General features: G+C 46.6%; 2 protein-coding genes across 2 annotated transcripts; both read right to left on the reverse strand.

The window, feature by feature from the left end:
* Window positions 1-11,752: 11,752 nt before the first annotated feature.
* Window positions 11,753-12,386, reverse strand: LOC124308111 (peritrophin-1-like). The gene is made up of 2 exons (XM_046770486.1): window positions 12,352-12,386; window positions 11,753-12,084 (listed from the first exon to the last, which is right to left on the reverse strand). Exons 1-2 carry the CDS (start codon window positions 12,356-12,358, stop codon window positions 11,831-11,833), a joined length of 261 nt encoding a protein of 86 aa, XP_046626442.1. The 5' UTR covers window positions 12,359-12,386; the 3' UTR covers window positions 11,753-11,830.
* Window positions 12,387-13,640: 1,254 nt separating this feature from the next.
* LOC124307999 (chondroitin proteoglycan 2-like) lies at window positions 13,641-17,015 on the reverse strand. Its single transcript, XM_046770253.1, has 5 exons — window positions 16,968-17,015; window positions 16,466-16,769; window positions 16,351-16,361; window positions 14,452-14,517; window positions 13,641-14,352 (listed from the first exon to the last, which is right to left on the reverse strand). Exons 1-5 carry the CDS (start codon window positions 16,972-16,974, stop codon window positions 13,766-13,768), a joined length of 975 nt encoding a protein of 324 aa, XP_046626209.1. The 5' UTR covers window positions 16,975-17,015; the 3' UTR covers window positions 13,641-13,765.
* Between the last annotated feature and the right edge of the window lie 8,852 nt (window positions 17,016-25,867).

Consider the following 25,867-nt stretch of genomic DNA (forward strand, 5'->3'; position numbering starts at 1 on the left):
ACTGGATAATAATTTCAAGAGCATCAACTTTCTTCACAGCGATAACGAATAAAGGGACGCGAGTAAGCGGCGTGACGACGCGAACCCCGTTGCGGATCCTTAATTGATCGATTCGAGCGTCACGGTCCGGCCGTCGTGAAAGTTCCGAGTCCGGCGTCGCGCCGCATCGCGTCGGGCGAAAAAGAATCGATCTGGGGGGGCGACGGGACGCAAAGATTAGCGGACCGGTCCATTAGAGGGTCCATTAAGGGGTGATTTCACCCCCGCTCTCCGAACGGCGATGCTGCCGGCGGACCAACGCTCAATTGAGCATCGACCGTCGCCCCCGTTTGTCCGGCAGACCCAGGATCGCTGCACCTCGCAGGTACCTCCCGGAACCCCGTTGCACCAACGGGAACCGGGCATAATCAGCCGAAATGAAGTACCGACGTCCCCGGGGCAGCCGGCTGCTGTGTCCCTGGAGCGTGATGTGTCCTCCCTAATTACAACGTCCGCTGGTGTTCCCTCCGCAGTCTCCGGACCCTGGAACAGGGACGGTTCGATGCGGCTGCGAGTGCGGAATCGGACCGTGCCACCCTCCCTCCTCGTCGTCGATACGACGCGAACCCCGTGACCCCTATCCCTCCGAATTTCAAACTACAACAATGTTCGGCGGAAGGGTTGAAGAGGCAGGGGTGGGTTGTGGTGAATTCGCTATCAGCTGGACAGGGAGAAGTTTGTGGATATCGATTTTCGAAAGAACTGGGATACAGATTTTTCGCCCGATTTTCATCAACCCCACGGAATCCCGTCAACTCAGCCGTCGATCCATGGTCGCCGATCAATTTAAACATAATTAATCCTATAGTTTAGTTACAAAGATGATTACTTTCCAGGCGACTTTTGTATCCGATTACAGTCCACTCGATACGTGTGAAATGACGAGACAGATCGAAATTATACCGTCCGTTAGGCTAGCGGATGGATATTGGGTAGCAATATCTGAGAAGAAGGCTAAGAGCAAGGCGGCGATCCGTCGTAGCCCTGATCTCGGGGTGCGATCTTTACTGCGTGAAATCCATTATTTTCCCTCATCCCACCCCCCCCCCCCGCCGGCCCTACGATCCGCCATTAGATCTCTCGAGGTGATTTTCAACGCGGCGTTTTCGTTTAGCAGTTTTTCTTCCGGTTGTCCGGCTTATGACGGCCGGCGGCCCCACGTAGGTACGTCTATGCCCACCCTTTCCCCAACCGCCGTTTCGCGCCCCTTATGTCCGAGTCCGGTCGGCGATCGGTGCCGCAGGTTTATACACGGGGGTAAGATTTATTTGGCCGTTTTTTCCACCTCGCGTTTTTGATTTTCCGTTTTTTCCTCCCCCCGTCTCTGCATTTCACTTGTGCTTCTTTTTCATCGCCGTCCAGGGACGACGTCGCAGCGTGCGAACGGCGCTACGAGGCATAAATAGGCCAAACTCCGGTGGGTCTCGCCTCTTCCGTGTCCGGTGTCCGGTGTCCGCGGTGTCCGCCAGGATTCATTACCTCTCTATTCAACTGCAGACGGCACACTTGAGTCGCTGCTTGCAGCTCTCGCCCTCCGGTCTCACGACCCGCGACCCCTTATACCGCGACTCGAACTAAAACTAGCGACTACTCGGAACTTCTGACTTCAGACTTATACGACCCTGTTCCAACCAGTGACCGCAACACCCGCGGTTCGACCCAGACTTGCACCGTCGTCTTATGATTAATCGCCTTACGCCGAATACGCCGCTCGCCGTTCACTAATCCCCAACTCATGTCACAATGTTGTCGATTTTAACCACGGGATGTTTGTTCGTCATACTCACCGTGTAATACTTATCTTCCGTGCTTCATTTCATTATACCCACTTTGATTTTAGCTTCAATAAACCCTCGATCCTGATCAATTTAAAGTGTCGCATTCAGCGTCTTCTGAACTGTGTGTAGAAAATCGTTGCGCAATTTGAACGGATTGAATTGACGAAGCGATGAAAGACCAGAAATTGTTTGATGGGCTGTTTTATAAACAGTGTTTAGTATTGAATGAAAAACTGATATCCATGTAAGCATTGAGAACCAGTCTGTTACAGCTTCCGAGCTATAAACAGCGTCAATTAATTTTGGCTTGTATACCCATGGGTCTCGAATTGAATAGAGAACACTTGTGTGTACGATGAATATACGGGGTGTGGGTGACTTCCTTCCTTCGTCTAGGCGGGGGCGGCAAACGCTAGCGGTTGATAATTAATTCAAACGACACCCCGAGTGGTACGGCATAAAACCCGCGATAGATAGCCGGCTGTATTGAATCCTATAAATGCTTTCACTAAATTGATCCGCGCCGGTGAAACGAGTCGGGACTGTCAGCGTGTCAACTTCCGATCGAGGGTGTGTGTGTATCGTGTCAAGCACAAACAGACCAGCCTTCCGATATCCCATCAGCCCTCGATGCGGGCGGGGGTGAAAACGGAACGCTCGATCCGACGAGAGTCGAGCCCATTAAATAGTCGAATGCATCGGGATCTTTGAATTTATGGATAAGATTTATGGCTGGCGTGGCGTACCGGCACAACGCGAGTCGCTGAGAGCTGGGGAACGGCGATTTTTAAAACGAAAAAATCCACGTGGCTGAGGTATAAGGTACTTAAAATCTCATTTATATCTCACCGTTATCTTCGAGTACATAAATTACGCTTGTTTACCCAGCTAGCGAGTCAGCTGGTGGTAACCATATCCCGTGTTACCAGCGTGTGGTACAAGGAGTAGAATTTTGTGAGGTATAAATAATCATCACGGTCAACGTTGCGACAATTTATACGGAGCAATGTCAATTTCTGATCCCGATTCAAATTCTCTTCTTGAAAGGTCAGCCGACGTGACACGGGTGTACGTTTTAACCGCCACGACGCCACTTGCGGGTTCCCGTAAATATTTCACTAAACCTCTACGACCCTTCGACTCCCAGGCAACGTTTCAATCGTCTTGGGGCGGAAAATCAGCAGCCGAAAGTCGGAAATGCGGGTCGTGCCTCCTTTACCTCGAGGACCTTCGCACTCGGTCTGAACCTCGCACGCTTTTCAACACCAGCACGCGTTCTCCTAATTATACGGATACCTTAACCGGGTGAGTTTGAGTTCAATAGAGGTGAGAAGCCGCTATTGGGGCGGGAAAAAATCAATTAAATACCGGGAAAAGCGTCTGGTTAAACATCTTTTGACCGAAGGACTTCAACCGTTTGAATTTTAATCATAATAGACGATTTTGAAAAGGAAAATTCCGAAATGATTACCAAACTGTGATGAGTTGATTGCACCGTAGATTTTGTTGCGGAACGAAGTCAGCATTTCACATTTAATGATCACGTTTGTTCCACGTCTTCAATTTCTTTTTGTATCTTACCGCCTCTCTATTTCATGTATACTTAAAGAAGCGGGAAAGTTGAACTTTCACTTAACGTCCACGTTTCGATCTCTAACAAATTACATTCGTACATTTTCACACGGGCGTCTACCTATCCAATAAATTTTTTATCCAATGACATCGCAAGAAGCAATGAAAGGATTTTGATCGTACTGTTCTAAATCAATTCCTTTCGTTCTAACTTGAAACTGATTGGGTTTGAAAACAAAGCGACTCATCTGCTGCCGAACTATTTGATGGCATACAAATCGTTTCATCTAACACAAAAGATTCAGATATAATTTTAACTCTGGTTCGGCTTCGCTCAATCATTAAATTCGGAGCAAAATCGGCCAGTCTGTACACGAGCTTTTGCATCGATAAAAGTTCATTTGTAAAAAATTCTTATTTCCAAAAATAACGACGGTAGCGATAAGTTCAGTCAATTTCCCCGCTTGTTCGTTTCGCAATCTTCTGAGAGAAAGCATTTCTCTGTTTCTGTTCAGGACCGCGTCGCATCGTCCGGAAATAAAGCTCGAAAGTGTGTTTCAGGTTAAGCAGGGTGAAAAGAAAAAAAAAAAAGAAAACGCGAAATGCGAAATTAATTTACGAGCGCCTCGGTGTGGCGGTACGGCACTCGGCAGGGCAGCTCCCTAAAGGTGCTCTTAAAGACTGGCAGGCAGATGTAATGCACGCCCTCGTCCAACCGAGATGGACGAAACGACGCGACGTCGCGAAGCGCGGCAGGCGTTTCGGGCCCAAGACCGTAAAACTTTAACGCCCCGGATCGTTCAACTCCGAGGCCGAACTTGCCCAAGTTTTACGGATTATAAATGTTCCGTTTGACCGAAAACATTTTCTCTGCGCGCGTGAAACTCCATGTAAAATTTCCCCGTGTTACCTTTCCGCTCCGGAGAGTTAATTGAATTCGGAAAAGTGAATAAATAAAAATTCAAGCGATTCCCGATGCGACGCGATATCGCGCCACTCGGTCTCGATTCATTTATTTGCTTTGATAAGCCGGAAAAGCTTGTTTACTCGATCAACCGTCGGTGCAACTACATTCACTTCCGAACGTCACGCCGAGATAGAGTGACTAGGTTTCGACGCAAGCTCGAGATTAGATGAAACGCAGAGCTTGCAGCCTTCAGCTAGCGCAGATAACGAGATGATCGTTACCGGTCGCTGCGAGCTTGTTATTCCGGTCGACGTGTTTATTCCTACATCCCGTTGACGTTTTTTCGCTCACGCACCTGCTCAGTGAGAGCGGAAAAATCGCTTCTCTCTCTCTCCCCCTCTCTTTCTCTCTCTCTCTCTCTCGGTGAGCTTTTATTCGGGTGTTGAAAAGACGTCCTAACTCGGTCGCGGCCGAGTCGATGGCACTGTGTAAGCCGGATTAAATGCCCGGAAAAAAAAATCCGAAAAGAGAGACGCGGCCGTCGTATAGGCGACGCAAAGCTCTCTATGTACGGCTAAAGAAATAGGCGAACGAACTTGAATGAGAGATCCGCCCCTCGACGAGACGAAACGACGAACCCCGGATACACCGAGTATTGCGCCCTCTTAATATCCGTCCTCCCAAAAAGAGTCGCCAACGCCGCGCTTTCACAGTCGAGAGAGGTAAATGCTGCACGATCAAACGAGATCTCAACGACTTGAAAGACACCCCGTCGCGTCGGCCTATCACCCAACATTGCCCCTCTTACCATCCTTCTTATTCTTCTTATTCTTCCGACTCTCCCCCTCTTCCTGAGCTGATGCCTGTCTTTTTGTTGGCGGGAGTCACTTTCTCCATCGGCAACCCACCGAATAGTAGGTACCTACACCGAATTCCAGCTCTTTCACTTTAATTCACGTCTCACACTTGACTGGGCCTGTTAAGGGTGTAGGGTGTTGTTGCCCTCCACCCTCGAATCGCCACTCCGCCGTACCTTGGCGTATTTCACTTTTAAATTTCGCGAGTATCTTCTTCACCCTCCTCACCCTCTTCCTCCTCCTCCACCTCCTCGTCACGTTGATGCGATTTTAATTGTTTCGATCGGTTTTCTACTCCGCAATGTTTTCCGTCCTCCCATCCCCTCGACCTCCGTCATCCTGCGATATTTTCTGACGGCCGATCATTAGCCTTCCTGCAGTACGTCTATCAACTGTAGTTACCTATAACAGTCCGCCCTGCACTGTCAAACGCATCACGCGACTGTTACATTCAATTTACTCAAACCACATTTGTTACTATAGGTACACTTGTACCCTGAATGCACACTTGAAAACAAATCGAATTAGTAGCGCGAATAAAAGCGCCTCTGTGAATGCTGGTATAATCTCGTCTTATCGTTTCTGAAAAGAAGAAGAACTGTGAAAAACCGTTTGCCAAGTAAAGAATATGTTTGTTGTAGAATAGACGTAGAGTACCGGGGGTGGAAAGCTCTATGCCAAACACGAACGAACCCGGGGTAGGTACAAACATATAAGAGGGTACGAAGCACACGTTGTTGTTGAAGCGAGGGGGACGTGGGCAGGGGGTGGGGATGGGGGTGGAGGTGGGGGTCGGGGTGGGTAGTATATCTTAGCGGCAGCTTGTGCACGAACGCGAAAGCGAGCTAACGCTGCCACAACGTAGTGCCCGAGTTCCAGGGAAGAAAAAGTTTCAATAATTAATTTTACCTCGGACAACGCGAGACTCGTTATTCAACCTCTTTCGGGAAACTCTTTCCTTGTTTCGAACTGACGAGCAAGACTATTTCTCGTTCATTTACCTTCTTCTGAAATTTTTGAGTACCTGCTTTGTTCGTTTCTTCATCATTGTTCGTCGTTTGGCTGTATCGAATTGAAGTAAAGACGAATCATGCATCGCCACTCGAACAATTTCCATAATCAACAAGATACGATTAGCTTCACGCGTTGACTGCACGCGTGCAATCATAATTCAGATTTCAAGATACGTTATCGGAATCTCAGAGTGTCAATTATCTCCAAGATTATAGAGACAAGGCTCTCACTCATGTGTGTATAAACGGTAAAAAATGTGACGTTTTTAATGTACGTATATATCTAATCACAAATCAATTTATTCTGTGATAGATGAAACATTAAAATGATCGATTAACGGTGAATGAAAATAGCGTTTTCAATATTGAGATATAAAACTCGAACAGATTCACTTTCTCTTGGAATATATTATGTTCAATATCCCAAAATTACCCGCACGCTGAACAATTATATATTGTCCATATATTGAACAACAGCGTTGTATCCATGATCTCTGTTCCGAAAAATCTACTTTTTCTTCCTCAACGTTACCCCGCCTGCGTTTCCTTCAACGATCAGGCAATGTTGCATTCATTTGTTCATCCGCATTTCGTACCGTACCACTGGAACACTCTGTGAGTATAAACGTAGCAAGCAAGTGCAACACTATGAGGGATTCGTACGAGGCTGGTCGTTTCATCTCCGTTTTTTTCTAGGCATTAGAATCGTACGATCCATCCAACAAAATCAGCAATACGGATCAGATCATTCCTGCCGCACAAAAAAAACCCGAATCGGTAGTTTATCAGACTGGAACCGCAACTCGGCGATGCGTTTCCTCGTTGAAATGAGAAAATAGTTGAAAATCGAGGGCTAGATGAAGTAGCACGCCGGGAAGAGCGACGCAGCCATTGGCTGTGTGCATTGGCAGTGCCACTGCGATAGTCTTGGTTTTCTCTAAAAACCATCGCGCCGGTCTTACTACGACGACGACCTTGCCCTGTGCAGGAATCGATGGAACGCGCAGGTTCTTCCGGGTCGACGATCGGTGTCAACTGAAGAGTGCAGGTCAGGCTGAGAAGTCAACTTTGAACCTTCGATTCGGGAGTGGGCAGCGCGTCCCTGGGGATCGGGAAACACGGGGTCCCGGCACTTGCAGACAATGCGTACCTACGGAGGAGGCGGACCTCCAGGGCGACGACGTCGAGGTCGGTTGCTGCGCGTGGCGGGAACACAATGCCCATTGTGTCTCGTCGACCGGGACGTAGGAATACCCGGAACAACGTAGAGCCACCCACGTGCCATGGAGTATTACTCCTTCCCTCCTTCTCTCTCCTTCGCTCTCTCTCTCTCTCTCTCTCCCTTTCGCAGTCTCTATCGGCAGCAAGTACATGACGAATACGTCGGTGTGCTCCCAACGGATAACGGATATTACCATTTCTGTTGGAATAAAGAACTAACTACACACCGGCACTCTGTTGCGATGTGCTTCAACACCTCCTTCAAGATCACGGCCGATTCGCAAGACTGTATGTTCGGGGCGTCTAGTTTGGATTTGCAATTCCCCTTTTCTGCCCGCCAAGACCGTTCATAGACAAGAAGTTCAATGAATGTAAAATCTCGAATTTTTTTTTCGCGACCATCACGTTCCCACGAGTCCTGCATCGCCAGTCGAACTCTTGAAGGATCTTAAAAGTCGATCTGGTTAATGTCTAGAATGGCTAATGGCAAACCCAAGATAACAGTCATAGCGTAAGACTCCCAGGTTTGACGATAGCTTAGTTTAGGTCTGTACAATCTTAAAAATAACTTGTGGATAATATAATGTTAAAGGAGCACAGTATAAAAGAAACGCGGCTTGGCAAGGACCACTGTATACATTGCTCCGGATTCTTGTGTCTGTTGCATCGGCCATTAAATCTGTTATAGCTGCCGATGAGGGAAAACAACAGAGGGAAGTATTTTCGCTTTTTGATTCCGCGAGTGATTGTGCAGCCGAAGAAAGAACGAATTGAGAGATCGGGAGCGGTTGAGTGGTGAAAGCGGGTGGCGCCCAGAATCACCGTGTAGGGCTGCAATATGCAAAAGTGCTGAATTCGCCCGTAAAACGCATACGGCGCGTGCCGATGCGGCAATAGCGAAAAGCTGTTCCTAGACGTCGGAAGAAGAAGAAGAAGAAGAAGAAGGTTATCGGGAAATTGAGATCTCCTTGAAGCGAGTCGTTCACCGTGTTGCACAGTTGGAGTACGGAGTGCGGAAGTGAGGTGAAAACGAAAGAAAGAAAGAAAGAAAGAAAAAAAAAAGAAACAGTGGACAAAGAATTTAACATCGAAATGAACATCGCCGAGCGGGTGGAACCCCCGCAGCGCGAAGGATTATACTCTGGCATCCGAAACGAGGCTGTAACAAGTTTCGAAGTAATAACAGAGAAAGTTCGCTTTTGTAAGAAGGAGCGAACAATACAAACCTCGATGAACGTTTCGGGTGGTTGAGGAGGGTGGGATGGGGGTAAGAGGAGGGAAGGCTCTCCTCTCGTCTCTTAAAAAAAACTTTTTTATAATATCCAAAATTTGAATTTGAGCGCTAATTATTCGCGAGGCTCCTTCCTTCCACCGACCCGACCCGACTCGACTCGACTCGACTCGCTCGCTCGCTCGCTAAAATATTCATAATTTTTCTTTGCCAAAGTTTTCCTGCGAGCTTACGAATTTACCGCCCTTCTCTCCCACCTCGTCCCCCTCCCTCATCCACCCCCTTCTCCGCAAACCCCGAGACTGTTGCGCCGTTTCGCATTGTGGCCGGGCCGTGTCGCCGTATCAAAAGCCTTAGCACCCCCGCCTCTACCCTGGAATTGTAAACTAATGCTTCTTCGCCGGGAACAGCACCCGGTAGTCCCGGTTTCACGATTTCTTCCAGATTTAAGGGATTTTTGAGAGACCAAGATAGGGGCGGGTTTTTTTTTAGGACAATTTAGCGGATTTCGTACGGGTGAATATTTTCAGCTAGATTCTAGTTTTGATTAAATCACCCATGAAATTGAACCGAATGAAACTGTGTGTTTGAAACTTTTGTTCAATAAGAAATTACTACGTATATTATTTCTGTACGTTGCACAGTTTCTTGAAGTTAGCACTTTGCGGCTTCAAGCTTACTTTATGCTATTCGTTTCATTTGATAAATTTGCATTTCTTGATGATTTGCGATGCAGAGAGACCGCCTCTGGACTACAACCGATGTATACTGCGGTACAAAGCGAGCGGGCATCAAACGACGGGAATACAGTTGGGCGATTGTCTGGAGCTTTCATTCCTGCAGCTGCACTCGCCTGCGTGCCAGCAGCGTACCTGCCGAGTTTGATACCCTTGTGAAGCGCCGGTTCTCGTCTTAACTCGGTAACCTGAGTCTCAAAGCGCTCTCTGTGCCTCGGCTCTCCGAGTTGCGGGCCACTTTCTTCTCTGCCCTGGGGGCTGCGCTGATAATTCAAAACGTACCCCGTACTGTATATTCTTTCTCCCTTCCCCTTTCGCCCCGAGCTGCAACGTCTGCTGAGGATAATAACTTTGGCGCACGATGCGTCGAAAGCGTATAAAATAATACCGGCGAGCTGATTGACGCCGAAACGACCGCTTATGCTGCTCGGGGGTGTTTGGCCCCTTAAGTGAATACATGTGTCATGATTCGGAGGAAAGAAGTGTCTGTCGAGGCTTTCTGTTTTTCACGGAATGATGAGAATTCTTGAAAGGATTTTACGATCTCGCCCCGAGTCTCACAATCTTTAAACGCTTCTGAATAGAATCGATCCGCAAACTCTATTCAATATTAAAAGCTTGCAAGTGGCATAATGTAAGCAAAATATACTCAAGATGTTGGAGATTTTTCCGATATCACAGCTCAGGTCTTAGAGCTTAGAAAACGAGCTTCGGAGAGCAAGGTTCGCCGGTAATAGACTCGGTGCAGGGCGGCGAACAGCGGTTCATAAATACCTGATGCCTGAATACAAGACCGGCGTGTGCTGCGGTCAGGATAACCCGGAAACCGAGCTTAGGCGAAACCGAGGAATCGGAAGAGTGGTGCGGAAACCGCGGCGGGCCGGCTCGCTGTTCGAAAATCAAAGCTCAAAATATACAAACGTATAAAGTTGTACGCTTTTCCAGGCGTTAGAGGAAATTGACTAATCGCAAGCGATCCTTCCGTGTCCCTCATACTCGCGGCTCGTTCCAAGCTGACAAGAACGCCGAGGTACGAGCGAATCGAGTTATAAATTTTGCAAAAGTAATTTCGGAACTCGGCTCTCTTCACAAGTGCCTCTTCGGCTCGGAGCCGCGGCCATATCCAGACATCAAAGTGATTCCCTAATATGATTACGAAAAAATTCACGGAGAGCCCGTTTTCTTCCTCTTTCCGCACCTCCGATGGACATCGGGTCGCAAGAACGCGACCGGCTCGTCTTGTCAAAGGCTCGGAAATGCTTGCGGGGAAAATATTTTCGCTTTAGAAAATGCACTGATCGCGTTTTATCGACGCGGCATTTTTCTCATCTCCCACTTTCCCAAAGCTGTAACGTTTAAATACAGCCGAGGGAGAAAGCTCGCGGTATTACGAGTTTATTTATCGCCCGCTGATGCGGCGTGGATTAAAAATTGCACCAACCGAGTTATCGCCCCGCGGCTCAGGCCGAATGGCTCGACGGCGATCGAGTTATCGGGTAACGCCGGGAACTCTTGAAACCACCGGGTAAGCACTCGAGATTCAGGCGGAATTGCAGCGCGGTTAGCGTTCCGCAGCTCCGGGTTTCGCCCCGCGTACGCGTTATAAGTGTATGTGTGCTCTACGCGTGCACGAAGACCCGGGATTTTTATTGAATAATTAAAAACGTCAGTGGCAGAGCCCGATGGCGTTGCAGCGGCTCTTGAAATTTGCATCGGTGGAAACGGGGGCGGATCGGCGAACGAACGGAAAACGGGAACGGAGAGAGAGAAGCCTCGACTGGGAGACGCTCGAGAAGCGCGTGCATGTGAGAAGGGGAAGAGGGGCGGGGGGGGGGGGGGTTATTATTTTATAAAGGAAAATATTCTCCCTCGGCCAGCTGTAAATGCTCCGCCACCCCCTGTAGCACAAAAATCGACGACACGGGCTCTGGAACTTTTCAATCTCAGCAACGTACTCGCCGCCACCACCGTTTAGCAATAAAACGGCTAGCGACGCGAGACGTGGCCTTTGTGATCTACGCTATCGCCGATCTCCCCCTTTCTACCCTCTGCCCTGGCTCCATCTTTCACCCCCTGCAAGCCTGCGTTTGGCGCCCGAGCAAACAACCGAGCAGCGACTGTTCAATCCTGCCTTTAATTTTATTTATTTTCTTTTTTTTTTTTCTATGAATATGATATGAAATATAGGCTTGATTTTGGGTGTTTCTTCTTCTTTTTATTTTTGCGAAAAGTTTGGATTGTAGTATCAAAAGAAAATAACGAAATGGAATTCGAATGGGATAAACAGACTGTAATATAAATCAATGAATATATTTATTTCTGCAATTTTCCTATAAGGACAATTACATATTTTATTGAGTTTGATTAACCAGCACGGAGATCGAACCGATATTGCGGCGTGAACACTTGGTCTTGAGTTTTCTTTTTCGTTTCCTCCTCCTTTTCATCACTTTCGTCAATTTTATCATCTCGCAATCAGTATTTTTCGAAATATTCCGCTGTTAGGCAGTTGGCACTTTCGGGCCAGTCACAAACTTCCAATTGAGCATTGTATTCCAGACCTTTGGGACATTCTTGTAGAATGGGAACACCGGTTTCGCATTTAAAGAAGGTCCTGCAGTCGACTGGATTAGCGAGACGCTCGACGTATTCACCGTTGACTTTCGGACACTGATCGAAGGCGTAGGCCACTGCCAAAATAGCCAGGGCAAAAAACAAGTGGACAAATGCTGCGGAGAGGTGAAAAATTCGAATTAATTGAAGGTAATTCGAATAAACTGAGCCAGAAATACGTGCACCTTGAACAACCAGAAAAAAAAGTATTCGTTTCAAGTGCGGGGTCAATCTCAATGATCCGTTGGTCTAGTTTGTTATGTTGCAAATTCACAAGACAGACCATTTTGTTCGAACGAAGAAATGACATTCTTCGACTGCCACAGAAGAGAAATATAATTAGACTTTTCAACGTCTCGCATGGATCACGAAAACGAACTCACCTTTCATGTTCCTCAGGATTCAAAATGAAACTATTAGATAAGGAGGTGAATGAGGACGCTTTACATACGGAAGACTTGTTGTTTATATACTTTATATACTGGAAGTTTTGTTTACTCGATCGACGATATCTTTTTCAAGTACTCAGAGATAAGTGACTATCGGGTTCAGCGATAAAATAATTGATGGAATCACGCTATGTGCAGCTACATCCTAGTCATATCTGAAATCTGAATTTGACGGCCAATCATTTGTCAGTTGACTTCGATTCACATTACATTCCCAAACAAATTTCTTTAATCTTCAACGCTATCTGGTGATGTTCGTTTCATCACTCTTCATCTGCTTATTTTTCTTGACGTTCCGCAATATTTTCCTTCACCTTACTTGTCATACGAGACAACGAGATACCGGAAACTGATTACTCAAAATTACATATTTAGTTCGCGTGCAAATTATTGCTAATGTTAAAATGTAATAAAAGAAGAAAGCGCATTCAATGTCTAGTCAGGGAAAAAACAGTCGTGAATTTATAGTGAAAACAGCCCTAACTTTCATACTACCCGTTAGTCGAATTGAACATTCCAATAGCCTAGATCACGTACTGGAACTTAGACCAACGACTCGATAGATCCCGATCGACGATGACTGTGAGATCAGTTCATGAACGGTTATCGGTTTACTGACAAAATTATCGGTTGGATCTGACATGAGAACTTTGCACTTTGACTACCAATCATTTACGTGTGTTTGACATTCGCGTCATACTTTTCAACAATTTGTCTTGAACTTCAACACGTTTGGGAATTCCATTCTTTGATCATACCAATTACCCGAGAAAATCACCAGTAAGCAGCTGTTGCTCCTTATCAATCGCAGAGCCCAAAAACGATGCCAGCATTCCTGTAAGGAGTAACACTGCCGCGCATACTCTTTGACTGAATTAGAAGCGCGGCCGCAGCTCAAAATTCATCACGGTTTCATTTCTACTGTAATTTTATCGAGTCCGTAAAAATAATTCACCGCAAAAGTGCACCAAAAATAAGACTGCGTCAAATTTTATGGTTTCACAATTTTGGGATCGCAGGTTCTCGTACTTCCATCGATACCGAGACTTATGCCCATTCTATATTAGATTGAAAGTAAATTACAAATAAATAAAACAAATCTACATCAACCGTCTCAACCTTATATTCTCGTCCGTCGTTATTTCTTATTCTAGTATGACAATGCTAAGAATTGCAATAATGGTTATAGAAATTGAAAATTAGTATGAGTCAACTATACGATATTTTGTGGATTCGCTGCACATATTTATTGATAGCATATCAAAATACAAGATACTTATTACATTTAGTTGAATTAATCAGCGAAGTGGTAATTGCGCAAGTAAAAAGTTAACTCCAGCATCTTCTATTAATTCTCCACGTCTGTGGATTTGATGAAGGATCTGCAGATGACGTTCTGAGGCCAATCACATACTTGAAGATTCCTGTTGTACAACAATCCAGAGGGGCAGGAGAACGGAACGGCTTTACCGTGGTCGCATTTGTAGAATTTTCTGCAATCACGGTAGTTGGGAATACTGACGGCGTATACACCATTGACCTTGGGACATCTGCGGATAAGACCTATCCACTTGTTCTCTCCTTTATCTCCCTTCTTCCTCTGCCCAATCTCCTCCTCGTCTTCGTCCTCCTCATCTTCGTCCTCCTCATCTGCCTCCGCATCATCGACAACTTCATCATCGTTCTCATCGTCTTCACCAACACTTGCTACGCTGCAATTGGCGTTCTCTGGCCAGTCACAGACTTCCAGTTCTGCATTGAATTCCAAACCAGAGGAGCAGCTCATAAGATTTGCTACGCCCTGGCTGCATTTATAGAAGGTGCTGCAGTTGGACGGGTTTTCGAATAAAAAGACATATTCACCGTCTTCTTCAGGGCATTCGACGGCGTAGGCCACCGCCAGGAAAGCCAGGGCAAGAATTGAGTAAACGTATGCTGAGGAAAATCACCCACGTAATTAAAATTGATGGTCAACGAACACGACAAAGTTTAATGAAATATTAAAGGAATTTCTTCACGTTTTGCAAAACTTACCCTTCATGTTGCCGAATATTCGATGTGCTGACTGTGATGTGGCTTGATGGATCGGAGGCTTATATACTGAAAACGGTGCCAATATCTTCTTTCAGCTGATCTACGATAATGGTGGGAGTGTACATGACTATGTGTAATTATCTATTTTGACAGAGGTTTTAGCGATAATATACAAGATTAAATCGTATTGTGCGGCAGAGCTCCCTAATTTTATCTGAAATTTGCAGTAGCGTGTCAATCATTTATCGGTTCATTTCTATTCACATCAGCACTGGGAAACAAGTTTTCTTCTACTTTGACGCCGTTATGTGATTCCATTGCGATTACCGCCAGCCACTTTTTCTGTGATACTCGCTATCCTTTTCACCTTCGCTTCAAGAAAACAAACACACAACAACTGGTGATTATTGTCAAACAACACGCGGTGCGAGTCTCTCTCTGTCTCTCTCACTCCCTGAAGACAGAATGACAATACGTTTTTCTTTGTTTTCAGGGTTATCCCATCGCCGTTATTAAGTGTCCAGCCATCTCTTTTTTCTACGTATGCTACGTACACGACGTAAATTGAAATTGGCAGCATTCTGACACGGTTTCATGTTCTTTAGCATAGAAAATGATGTCAAAGGTTTTCTCAGTCGGTTGCGTCACTTTTCACGTCATCTTTGCAACATTTTTTCTAATTTAGTTGATTGTGGTAATAGGCCAGGAAGTTACCAAACGAATTCTTTCAAACTCCGAAATTAATCGTTGCGTCGCAGTTCTTCAGCAAATCGTGCGTTGTCATAGAATCATAGGTCTACGAGAAAACCTTTGTAATTCGAAAAACTTTCCATGAAATCACTCGACTCGTGAATTAGTCGACTCGGACTGTTTCGTAATTAAATTTTCAGGTCAAGTATGAATAGAAGACAGGCTGTTTTATAATGAGTTTCAAGTAGGAAATTGATTAAGCGACCGTTTAATAAATGCGTTCACTTTTAAAAGGGGGTCAAGGTGCGACGGTGCGAGCCACGGAGAGGGGTGGGGGCGGAGGAGAGGGGTCGGCAAAATGTAACGTTAGGTTTTTGTGTATAGAATTCATGTTTCGGCACGAAAATTCCGTAGAGAATGAAATGAAGGGCTGGCTCTGCCTCTTTTCAATCCCAAGCCACAAAATCCTCTTTATTATTCAAATTTTGCATTTTGAATACCTCGAATATGTTTCATTACGAACAGCCTTGGAAATAGATTGAATTATCAATGAATAGACCAAAAATGGGGTCAAAGGGGAAGCGTCTAAAATCATCCAAAAAAGTGAATGTATTTGTGGAATGGCCCCTAAGCAAAGGTAACGTTATCGAGAAAAATAGTTGACTTGAAATACTTTTCTTCTTTATTTGCATTATTTCTTGAACCGCAATCATCAGAACTAAAACCCCACAGATTTTTCTACGATCTTTTACAGACACTGTACTTTCAACCATCTAATATTTTATGTATTGTATACTATACTTATTGTTAGCTTTGGCCAGTTATTTAAAAAGGATAAAAATAAACACAACTTTAAGACAACAGCGGATTTTAGCTGACTAATTGTGAAAAGGTCTCGCAGAAGTTGAAAAAAACGTTTCAGATGATCGGGGTTTCAGGTGGCGAGCTGAAGTAGGATAGCACCATGTGAGAAATAGAGAAAAAACATCGATGTTCAGTCAGATCAGGACCATTTTCCGAAAACCAGTGATGGAGCTAAAATCTTCCTCAATTCGAAGTGTGAACCAGGCTACTAGGAATACAGGAACATGGTGTAACAGACACTGCAGTAACCCGAAGCCATGAGATTAGTGTAAATAAGAGTCAATGATGCAAAGTGATAATTGGGAACGAGTCAATGAACCATGGTTTAAGAGCTTCGACACATGCCTTTATTTATACTATATCGAATAACGGACATAGATATTCAAGTAATTGCAAGTTGGATTGATACGCCGAGTCGTTGTGCCAGTATCACGTAAACTTCGGATCGACTATCTTCTACTCGACATCATCCACGTCTGCAGATTCGGTAGATGATTCGGTAGTTGATTCGGTAGTGGGTTCGGTGGGAGGATCAGGGCATCCAGCACTCTGAGGCCAGTCGCATACTCCCTTTTCAGCGTTGTAATGCAATCCTGCGGAGCACTCGAACAGAACCGCTTCACCGTTGTTACATTTGTAGAATGTGCTGCAGTTAAGATAGTTCGGTATGCTGACTGCATATTTTCCATCTACCTTCGGGCACCTAGTGGCGCGACCGAAGCCGACCGCCAAAAGAGCCAGGATGAGGAACGAGAAAGCGTATACTGAAAGAAACAGTCCAAAGTTATATCAAAAACGGTCCAAGAGGACAATAAAACTTGTGCAATCGAGCAGAGAAGAAAAATCGATAGACTAGTGAAATGTGAAATAATTACGTAGCTATGGCAAAATGGAAACACGTGGCCCGTGAATGTCTTGCCAAAATTTGAAAAGCAGTGCGTCAATATTGAAATCCGACTTACCCTTCATGTTGCCGAATATTCGAGTTGAACTCTGCTGATTGATTTGCGAATTTGGACGACTTATATACCAACTTAGGACCACTATCTTCTTTGTTCTCAGCAGCAATCACGGGGGGCGTAGACGGTGATAATTAATTATCGGTTGTTAAAGATAAAGTAATCGATTGGATCGTGTTATTTGCAACTATCGCGTTGTACGTAAAATTTGATTCACGTGCCACTTATTTTCCGGATGGTGCCCATTCCCGTCATACTCCCAGACAAGTTTCCTTCAACTTCAACACCGCAGCCGCCACCTCCCGTTCCTTCGCATCCTCATCCTTCCCGCGTCTCTCCCTCAAACCCTCGCTTCGCGTCCAAGCAAACAAGCAGCCAACAACTGTTGCTCCTTATCGACCAACAACGGAACGCAGAAACATTCCCGGTCCCTCTTTCTCTTTTATTCTCACAGTCGACCCGGGGCGACAAAACGTTTTCCTTAGTGTCCAGACCCTTGCGCCATCGCACATATTGACCGACCGGTGTTCAGACACAGTCCCCTTGTTCCGTAAACGAAATTGGAAGCGGTTCCGGAGCGGTTTTACCTTCTATCGGAAACAAAATCATATCGCGTTATTTGTTCGTAGGCTGATCTGCCCGTCACTTCGATTTCTTCGCTAACTTTTACAATTTATCGGATCACGGTACCACTTCGAGGATACAATTCTCTTCGGATATGTCTAAAAGCTCAAACAATTCAGATCTTATTTACTTTTGTGCGTGAGTTTTACATGGAAAAGAAAAAGACTGGACCTTTCCGTGCAGGATCTTGCTGAAGATATTCGTTGAGCTGAAATTTAATCGCAGCGAAGTTGAAGAAATTTCCTGGACGGCGAATGACGCCTCATAGATAGCTGAAATCTTTCGTTGGATGAAAAAATTTTACACCCGACGGGGCGTCGATCGGTAATCGGATCGCCGGTTGAATTTCAAAGAGTATCTTGAGAGCAGAGCCCTCGATGCGGTAGTTGGCACCATAAGTACGCCTCGCCACGCGACACCCACTTCACGTTCGCCGGCTTTGCTCCGCTGCAGCACCGTAGCGGAGAGTTATTACAAGAGTAAAGAGGCTGCAGCGGAGGACGAGAAACGCGGTGATCCCATCCGCGAGGTTGAATAATTCGGTTTAATTACTCTGTCTCGGGGAGCGAGGTGCGCAGAGCCGGGAGCTTAAGCCGCCCCTGCAAAATCTTGTTATTCACATTGCGCTTTGGGAGATTGCAAAATTATGCTCAGTTTTCCAGCCGTTTCGGTGCTCGACGAATACCTGCAACGCTCCTCTTCTCCGCGTTGAACCGTTCTCTTTTCGCACGGTTGAAATCTCGAGTGCGTAACGATCGTCAATTGGGGCGCACATACACAAACGCACGCCCGCCGATCCGCGCTTTTGCAAATATGGATTTGTACGCGCAACACGGAAAGAGTGCTCGCTGATCGTGACTTGAAATCCGGCTAATTGGACTCGCCGAGAATGAAAGAACGTTCGCGATAACGGTCAATCGCGTTGAGATCGGTACACGCAGCTACTGTTTTCCGGAGGTTTACGGACGTGTAATGGATCTTTGGACGGTTAATTTCGACGGTACGATTTCGGATGGAAATTATCGACCCTTCACATAGGCTCGTGACTATAGTGTTTGCGTTTTTAAAACCGGAACAATATAATTTCGTCACGACGGTAGACAATTTTTCACGGCCCTATGGGCAAAATAATTTGGCAACAGATGCCGCACCGCATTCCGAATCACCCGACCAAGAGTAACCGAAAACCGGGCTCGCCTGCCGCTCGTTTCCGTAAACCTGCCCCTGCGGCACTTTTCTCTGTCGATCCAAAAATAACACTATTCTATTTTTGCATCGAATGAAGCTGATGCGTTGCAGGCAATCATCTATTGAGTGAAAATTTGGGATAACTCGGAAAGACTTTGAAAATTTCTGAGCAAACTGGGATCTGATATGAAGCATAATAATCAACCCTTCGACGTGTTGTAATTACGGTAAATATCGCAGAATTTTGAATACGGCAGAAAAGATCCACCCTTCAACCAAGAGGCCGCCTGAAATTATGTGAAAATTCATTAGACCTCAATCGTCCCGGGTTTACGAGCAATCGTCGAAGCGGAGAAGAAAAAACGCGAAGAAAATGGTCGGCCAGCCGAGTGTGAATAAATTTCTAAGCTCCTTAATCAATTAAATTCGTTATGACTCGTCGACGCAGAGGTTCGGTAAGGGAGGTTTTCACGTCAGCGCCCCTCGTTCGCCGAGTGCCAATAGCACCTAATCGAGTATTTCGCTGTCGAAGTGCGAGGAACTCGAGGAATCTAAAACGTCCGCGGAAGGACAAGGGGGCAACTTCCCCTACAAGTCGAGGGTGAAAAAGGGTGCAGCAGGCGGCGTGTACACGCGTACATGCCTACTGCTTATACCGGTTAATTTGCATCCCTTAACGAGTCCCTCACGTCGCGCCCTTATCTTCGCGCACCCTCCCCTCCCTCTTTCTCGCGCCGAACGCCCCCCGCACCGCCGGAATCACCCTTCTCTGTTTTCTTGTCATTCGACCTTGTTATTTCTAAGTTCTAGAACCACCCTCGAGGCTCCAGTCACCCCCTCCTAGGCTCCCAACAGTGCCCAAGGAATAGTAGGACCCGGGACATTTCTCCCCCTTCAAACGAGCCGCGGTATAATTCTTTTAGGAGCTCGCGTCAAACTCTACGCAAACGTTACAACTTTACTTTCCTCCTTTCCTTTCTCTCCTTTCTTCAAGCTTTCCTTTCTCTCTTTTTTTTCTTACTCCTTGGTTCTTTCTTTGTTTCACCATCCAACTCGGCTCCCCCCTCCGTTTTGTCAACCTATTCTTTTTCTCTTTTTCACTACTTCTCGCTTTGTCGTTTTCTCCCTGTCGACCTCTCTCTCTCTCTCTCTCTCTTTCTCTCCCGCTTTCTTTCTCCGTCTCGCTCTGTACCTTGCCCCTCGAACGAATCGCCCACTTTTCCAGCCATTTCCATACAACTTTTCCAATTTTTGGTGTATTTTCTTCGAACGCGGGCAACGCCGCGGGCCAGACGTATCAAAACTGACATCGTAACGCTAGTCAAGGAATGGCCAAAGTTTCGAAAGAGAATGGAACGAACGATAGTTTATTGATGGTGCAATTTCATTCGCGTTATTGAAGAATGTCTTCATGTTTCTCACTATTTCCAATATGATAATATCAACACCGTTCGACCTCCCACGTCAGACTCGCTCATTCACGCCCGCTAATGGAATCGTGATTTTTTTTTTCGCTCCATCTGGGACAGAACCGAAATCGATTCTCCTACTCGATTGACAAATATAACGGCAAACAGATAATTCCCCGCTATATATATGGAGTGTATGAGAATGATACGTCATCTCGCGCAAGCCCCTCGACTCCAGACATTCCCTGTACATATGTACGTAGTTCCGTCGCCGTCTGCCAGCTAAAAGCCCTATAAATCAGAAAACGTGAATGGACGGCAGTGATTTCCTACGGTTCTCGAATTCAAACTCTCCGCCTCGCTATACGCGTTGGAAGTGTACGTGTAACCCGCCGCCTGTATATTCATACAAACATAAATCTACATGGACATTTGTTCAGTTGTATACGTATAGTACGCGTGGATCGATTCGAAAAAAGAGGAAAAAGAATGCGGTGCATGTACTTTTCTTTGCCTATCAATTTAACCCCCTATGTAATACGTTTCACGTATGACGTCCGGCCTTGGGTTGATCGTCCTTGCCACGATTTTGTCAGTTTGAAAAAATTATTCCCGAAACGTGACCAAAGAAACTGCCTACACTTTAGAATAATCGTCATTGCGAAGAGTATCGGAAATTTTTTCAAAAAGGCCAATTTTTTTACGGCGTGGAAACGAGGACTATAAGTACTAATGGTTCCGAACTTTAAAGAAAAAACAACGAAAGAGCGCGGAATTATACTTTCTGATCAATTCCGAGGGTTTCGGGACGTGATTTTTGAACGCTAAAAGACAGCCTCCGGAAGCTGTAACGAACGAAACGAAACGAAACGAAACCCGGGTTATCTTTTCGGAGTAAGTCGACTAGACGGTAGCCCAGTTCGTAATTGCTTTAGTTAAGGGATGGTAGCTATACGGGATAAAGGGAGCCAGGCTCACCGGCATCGCGGCCACGGTCGTCGGGTGGCTATGAATTTAAATTTCTCTAATTAGGACGAGCCGGTAGTGGTGGGAGGATGCGACTGCGAGAACTGTGACGATGAAGACGACGACGACGGCGACGGGACGCATTTTCCGTCAGTTGACACCGGCAGCCGTCTCGGATTTGCGAATTCTCGCCAGTTTCCCTCCTCGACGAGCCGCCCGACTATCATGGGGTAACCGGAATTTATTGAACCAGGTTAATTAACATGTACTGCGCCAAAACTCACACGACAAAAATAGGCCCCAACATCCCGCCTACTACGGCACCCAATTACCAAACGTAATTACCACCGCGCCCTGATCAAGTTTCTGACAATCGTGAAAAGACATTTACGTGGATCGCTTTCGATGACGCACCGTTTGATCGGCTCAAAGTTCCTTTATCGGATTCTCTAATATTCTTTTCCCAATAGTCAACTACCTCACCTTGAAATGTCTACGGCGAATTCTCCAAGCGACTTATTGTCCTTGAAGATGAGAACGGGTTTTTTTTTTTGTCCTTGAATTTCGGCATCACCGGTCAATCGAAAAGATTGAACCCCCGCGGATTATTGCCTGAACTTTAAACGGTGGAACTTTTGGAAAAAAAAACACTCCTAATTCTATTGAAGTGGACGCGGGTAGGTGGAGAAAAACGTTTCGTTTCCTTTTTCAAAATGGCTTACAACCCCACCGTTGAATTTTAACTTCTTTTACAGGGTATTACAAAGGCATTATAGGTTTTCTGGAGCTAGAAGGTAACGCCGTGGTATTAAGGAGCAAGCGCGTAAGGTAACGCAGGCGTCAGGCAGGCGTTCGAACCCCGGAGGAGTAGCGGGTGGCGGTAGTGGTGTTAAGCCGGTGATTTAAAAAGGAAAAAGTCTTACCCGCACATACATTAAACCAAGTCTTAATTCTTTCTTTGTTATCTCTTGGGCGCTAATTCACGGTACAGGAAAGCCGCGTCGGTGAGGCGATGGCAGCGACCGACATTTTTCCCCGCCTTTGTCTCAGAGACTCAAAAGATTAAAGGCTTATGAGCAAAACCACAGCCCGCTGCCCCCTCATGGGTACATATTCGACTCTCTCTTTCTCTTTCTTTGTGCATAGTCTGACTCCTCCACGGTGTGGTCACCGTGCATAAACACAGCGGTACAAAACAGCCCGCCGACGGAATAACGAAACAGGATATTTAAATAAGTACTAAATTTAAAACGGAGGCTAGATGTCTCGACTAATCTTCGTCGAAACTGCGCGCTGCCGTTAGATATCGTGAGAGATTGCGTGATGGGGGGGGGGGGGGGGGGGGGGGGGAAGGGAGGGAAGTTGGCTCAACGTTATTCAATTAGAACCGACATATGTGTGGGTCCATGCTACTCGAATTATTGGTGAAAAATTTGGTAATTAAAAGTATTGATTATCGGGCACCAACCGGAGGCAAAAGCGGGCTTCTACGTCTGTTCATTAGGTAATGAACTTATTAAATCAGAGAGAGGTGCGCCGTCGCGCATGCCGCTGACTCCCGCCACCTACAGCAGCGACTCCCGCCGCCTGCCCTTCGCTTAATTACCCACTGAAAAGGTTAATTATTGTAATTGAGAATAATAACGCTCGAACCATTACCTAAGTAACTGCTTTTAATACCAGTCATGCAGGTCCTATATACGGCATACGTGCATTATGTTTGGATAACTGAAGCCACGCCGCCGCGGACGTAACTCGTCCCACCGCTGTCACCAAAATCTTGAAGGCGTTTCGCCGCCACCCCGGGTGCTTATATCGGGCAGGAAAAGCCCCGCCGAGATCCCGAGCGGAAGACAAAGCGGTTGACGAAAGCTTACCAAGTCTTAAATCCTTTTATCCCCCGTGTTTTCGGTCCTGCGGTATAAAATTGAGGATCTTCCGAGAACCTCGAGGCACATTAAAATCACTGCTATGACGGTGGCGGCGGCGGCGGCGGCGACGATGGCGATGGTGGTGGTGGCGGCGAATAAAAGGGAGATGAGGGGTGGTGCTCTCTCCATTTTCCCGACGATACCCGAAGAGCCACGGAGCCATGAGAACAGACGGGACTGCAATCCGGGGTGGGGTGGGGAATTTGCGGGCGGGGGCGACATGGAGTGTATATAAAGGGTTCGCAAAGTGACTTGAATTGCCGCGGAGTCGACTTTACGAGTCGGAGTATTGCTAATATCAGAGAGACCGGAAGAAGGAGAGGGGCGATGGGGCGAGGGACCGGGGGCATTGCCAAGTCTCCTTAACCACTTGGGAAACCCTCCGCGACATTTTTAGTGGCCATCAAAAACCAGCACCGGCTTAATTACGAGGGCGGAACTTTCCTCTCCTCTCCTACCCTCTCCTCTCCTTACGCCGAAACCTGTACCCTGCCACGCCACCCCGGCGTACCACCGCGGAATTACCCTCGGCTACGCCGACCCGTACCCGTGCCACGCAAACCCCTGCTCAGACAATAATGTGCCTACCTAGAAGACCTCCGATGATATACGTAATACCTCTCGTTCCACGCTACCCACCTGCATCTCGTAACTACCCCGCGTTGACCCGTGGCCCGAAGATATGAGGGGTTGAAATGAAAAATTTCTCCTACTACAGACTCACTCTTACACGACGAGGACTCTGTTTTACTCCATGAAATACCGAATTCACCGGTGATGTGAAAGAGTTCGGTCACGAACTGTGTCAAGTGTTGAGAGGCATTTTTTGGAAACCACGGTTCCATTGAGTACAACAGGAACGAAAAGTTTTCGAAAATAAACTCTGGATAAAGACGAACTTTCAAAGATGCTCGTTTTACCATCGGTTGAAACTTTTTCAATTTTATTGTTTAACTATCTGCACGGAAAGAAGCAATCAATTATTCTTTTCCAATGAGAAAGAATTCGTAAAAGACAAATTGTCGAGTTATTTACAGTGGATTTTCACATTACTAAAGAATAATTGAAATACTGCTAAGCAAAAGGAAATCAAAATGATAAAATTCTTCAGGAACTAGTAGCGCCATCTATCGAATGTATAAGAGGCTAAATAACACAGAGTTTCGCATTATTCTATAATATAAACGTATCAGCGAGGTATACGTTTGTTCAAACTTTGCTCTTCCAGAGCTCAGAGAGAATTCCCCTCCTACTGATTCTTCGCGAATGCACCTCGCTGCAGTACAGTTTATCGAAGGAGCGAAACAAACAGAAGGGACGTTGCGCATTATCCAGCAATAATCCACCGACGGAGGAGGATGAAATGAAAATTTCATTTCCTCTCTTATTAAATTCCCCCTCTCCGAGCTCGACTCCTCGGGAGTAATATCCCTTTAGAACGGTTCGACCAGTGATGCTGAGATACTCGGTGACCCGTGGTGTCCAAGGGACAAGTCACCGGGACGGTTGAGAGCCCTGGACATATTGGTGATTGTGGAAACACCTCCCGAACGGTCGGTTTTTGTTTTGCGGTAGGGGATGCGCGGTCGACACGTGTCCGAGAAGTTGAAGAAAGCCGACGTCCAAGGGGCGCGGATTGATAGTTTCCGCGTATCGAATCGTATCGCTCATCGTCGGACTCACGCCAAGGAAAGGGAAGCAGCGGAGGAACAAAAAAACGAATAGGTGGAAGATGGAGGAACAAGATTTTGGAACACCACGACGCCGAGGATAGCCGGGTCCCCGGGGACGCTGGAAACGCGAAGGGTCAAACGGACTGACGGACAGGAGACAAATGACGTCCACTAAGTGTCCGTGGGGATGACTGATCGTTGGGTTTCGAAGTCCACCGGTCACCGTCTCCCTTTCGCAAGCCAGGAGTCGACGCCGTCGCGACGCCTAGCTGTCCCGTTTTTTTGTCCAGTCCTTCTGTTTCCATTCTCCTCGTTTAATATGCTACGCGGAATCCACCGGCGAAACTATTCAGGTTATCGGGAGGAATGTCGCTGCAAAAATTTGTCTATGGGATACTCGTAGCCGTTTGTTTTCTCAGGTACGACGCCGGTACGACGATTTCGAAGGAAACAGGTTTACAGTTCCTTGCAGTCTATGCTGTGGTAAATGAAATTCTGGTCCTCGAGAAATCGAAATTTTAAGAATGTTCCCGCATCTCTCGGTGAATTTTACCCGCCTCCCGCGGGATCTTCGACGCTGCGTACCTTCGCTCCAGACTCCGGAACGTCGGCTAAGGTAGCGCTGACTTATTCCGGAAACGATTCACCTCTGCGCGCGGCCCAACAGCTAAGATTTACCTCTTATATTTTACCCTGAATATTTCAACGACTGGATTCCGGGTCCAGACGGCGCGAGCATTACCAGTGCTTCATTCTTGGGCTTCTCTTTGCCAGCACGTGGTTTCACTCCGACCCGAAGATGCAGGTGAGAGAACGCGAGAGTGTGAGTATGTGCACGCGTCAGGACGTCACTCGATCCCGTTTCTCTCTCCCCAGGGAGTTGATCCGACGTGCGACAAATTCTTGCCAAATCTCCAGACAGGGATGGCTCGGGAGCCTTAGCTCGGCTGGAGTGCGTGGGATGGACGAGGGGCGGCGGGGCGGCGGAAGCCGGAAGCCGCCTCGAGTCACTCGCCCGTCTAAGCGCGTTTCCGAGCCAGCAAGGTCGTTGCCAAGTAGATTCGGATACGCGACGACCCCGGGGTTTTTTTTTTCTCTTCATTTTCCTGCTT

This window comes from Neodiprion virginianus, chromosome 6 (assembly GCF_021901495.1).
Source record: "Neodiprion virginianus isolate iyNeoVirg1 chromosome 6, iyNeoVirg1.1, whole genome shotgun sequence".
NCBI lineage: Eukaryota > Metazoa > Arthropoda > Insecta > Hymenoptera > Diprionidae > Neodiprion > Neodiprion virginianus.

Coding starts and splice junctions, on each gene's coding strand:
- LOC124307999 (XM_046770253.1), bottom strand. Junction 14,353..14,451: donor AATATTCGGCAACATGAAGG/GTAAGTTTTGCA, acceptor GATTTTCCTCAG/CATACGTTTACTCAATTCTT.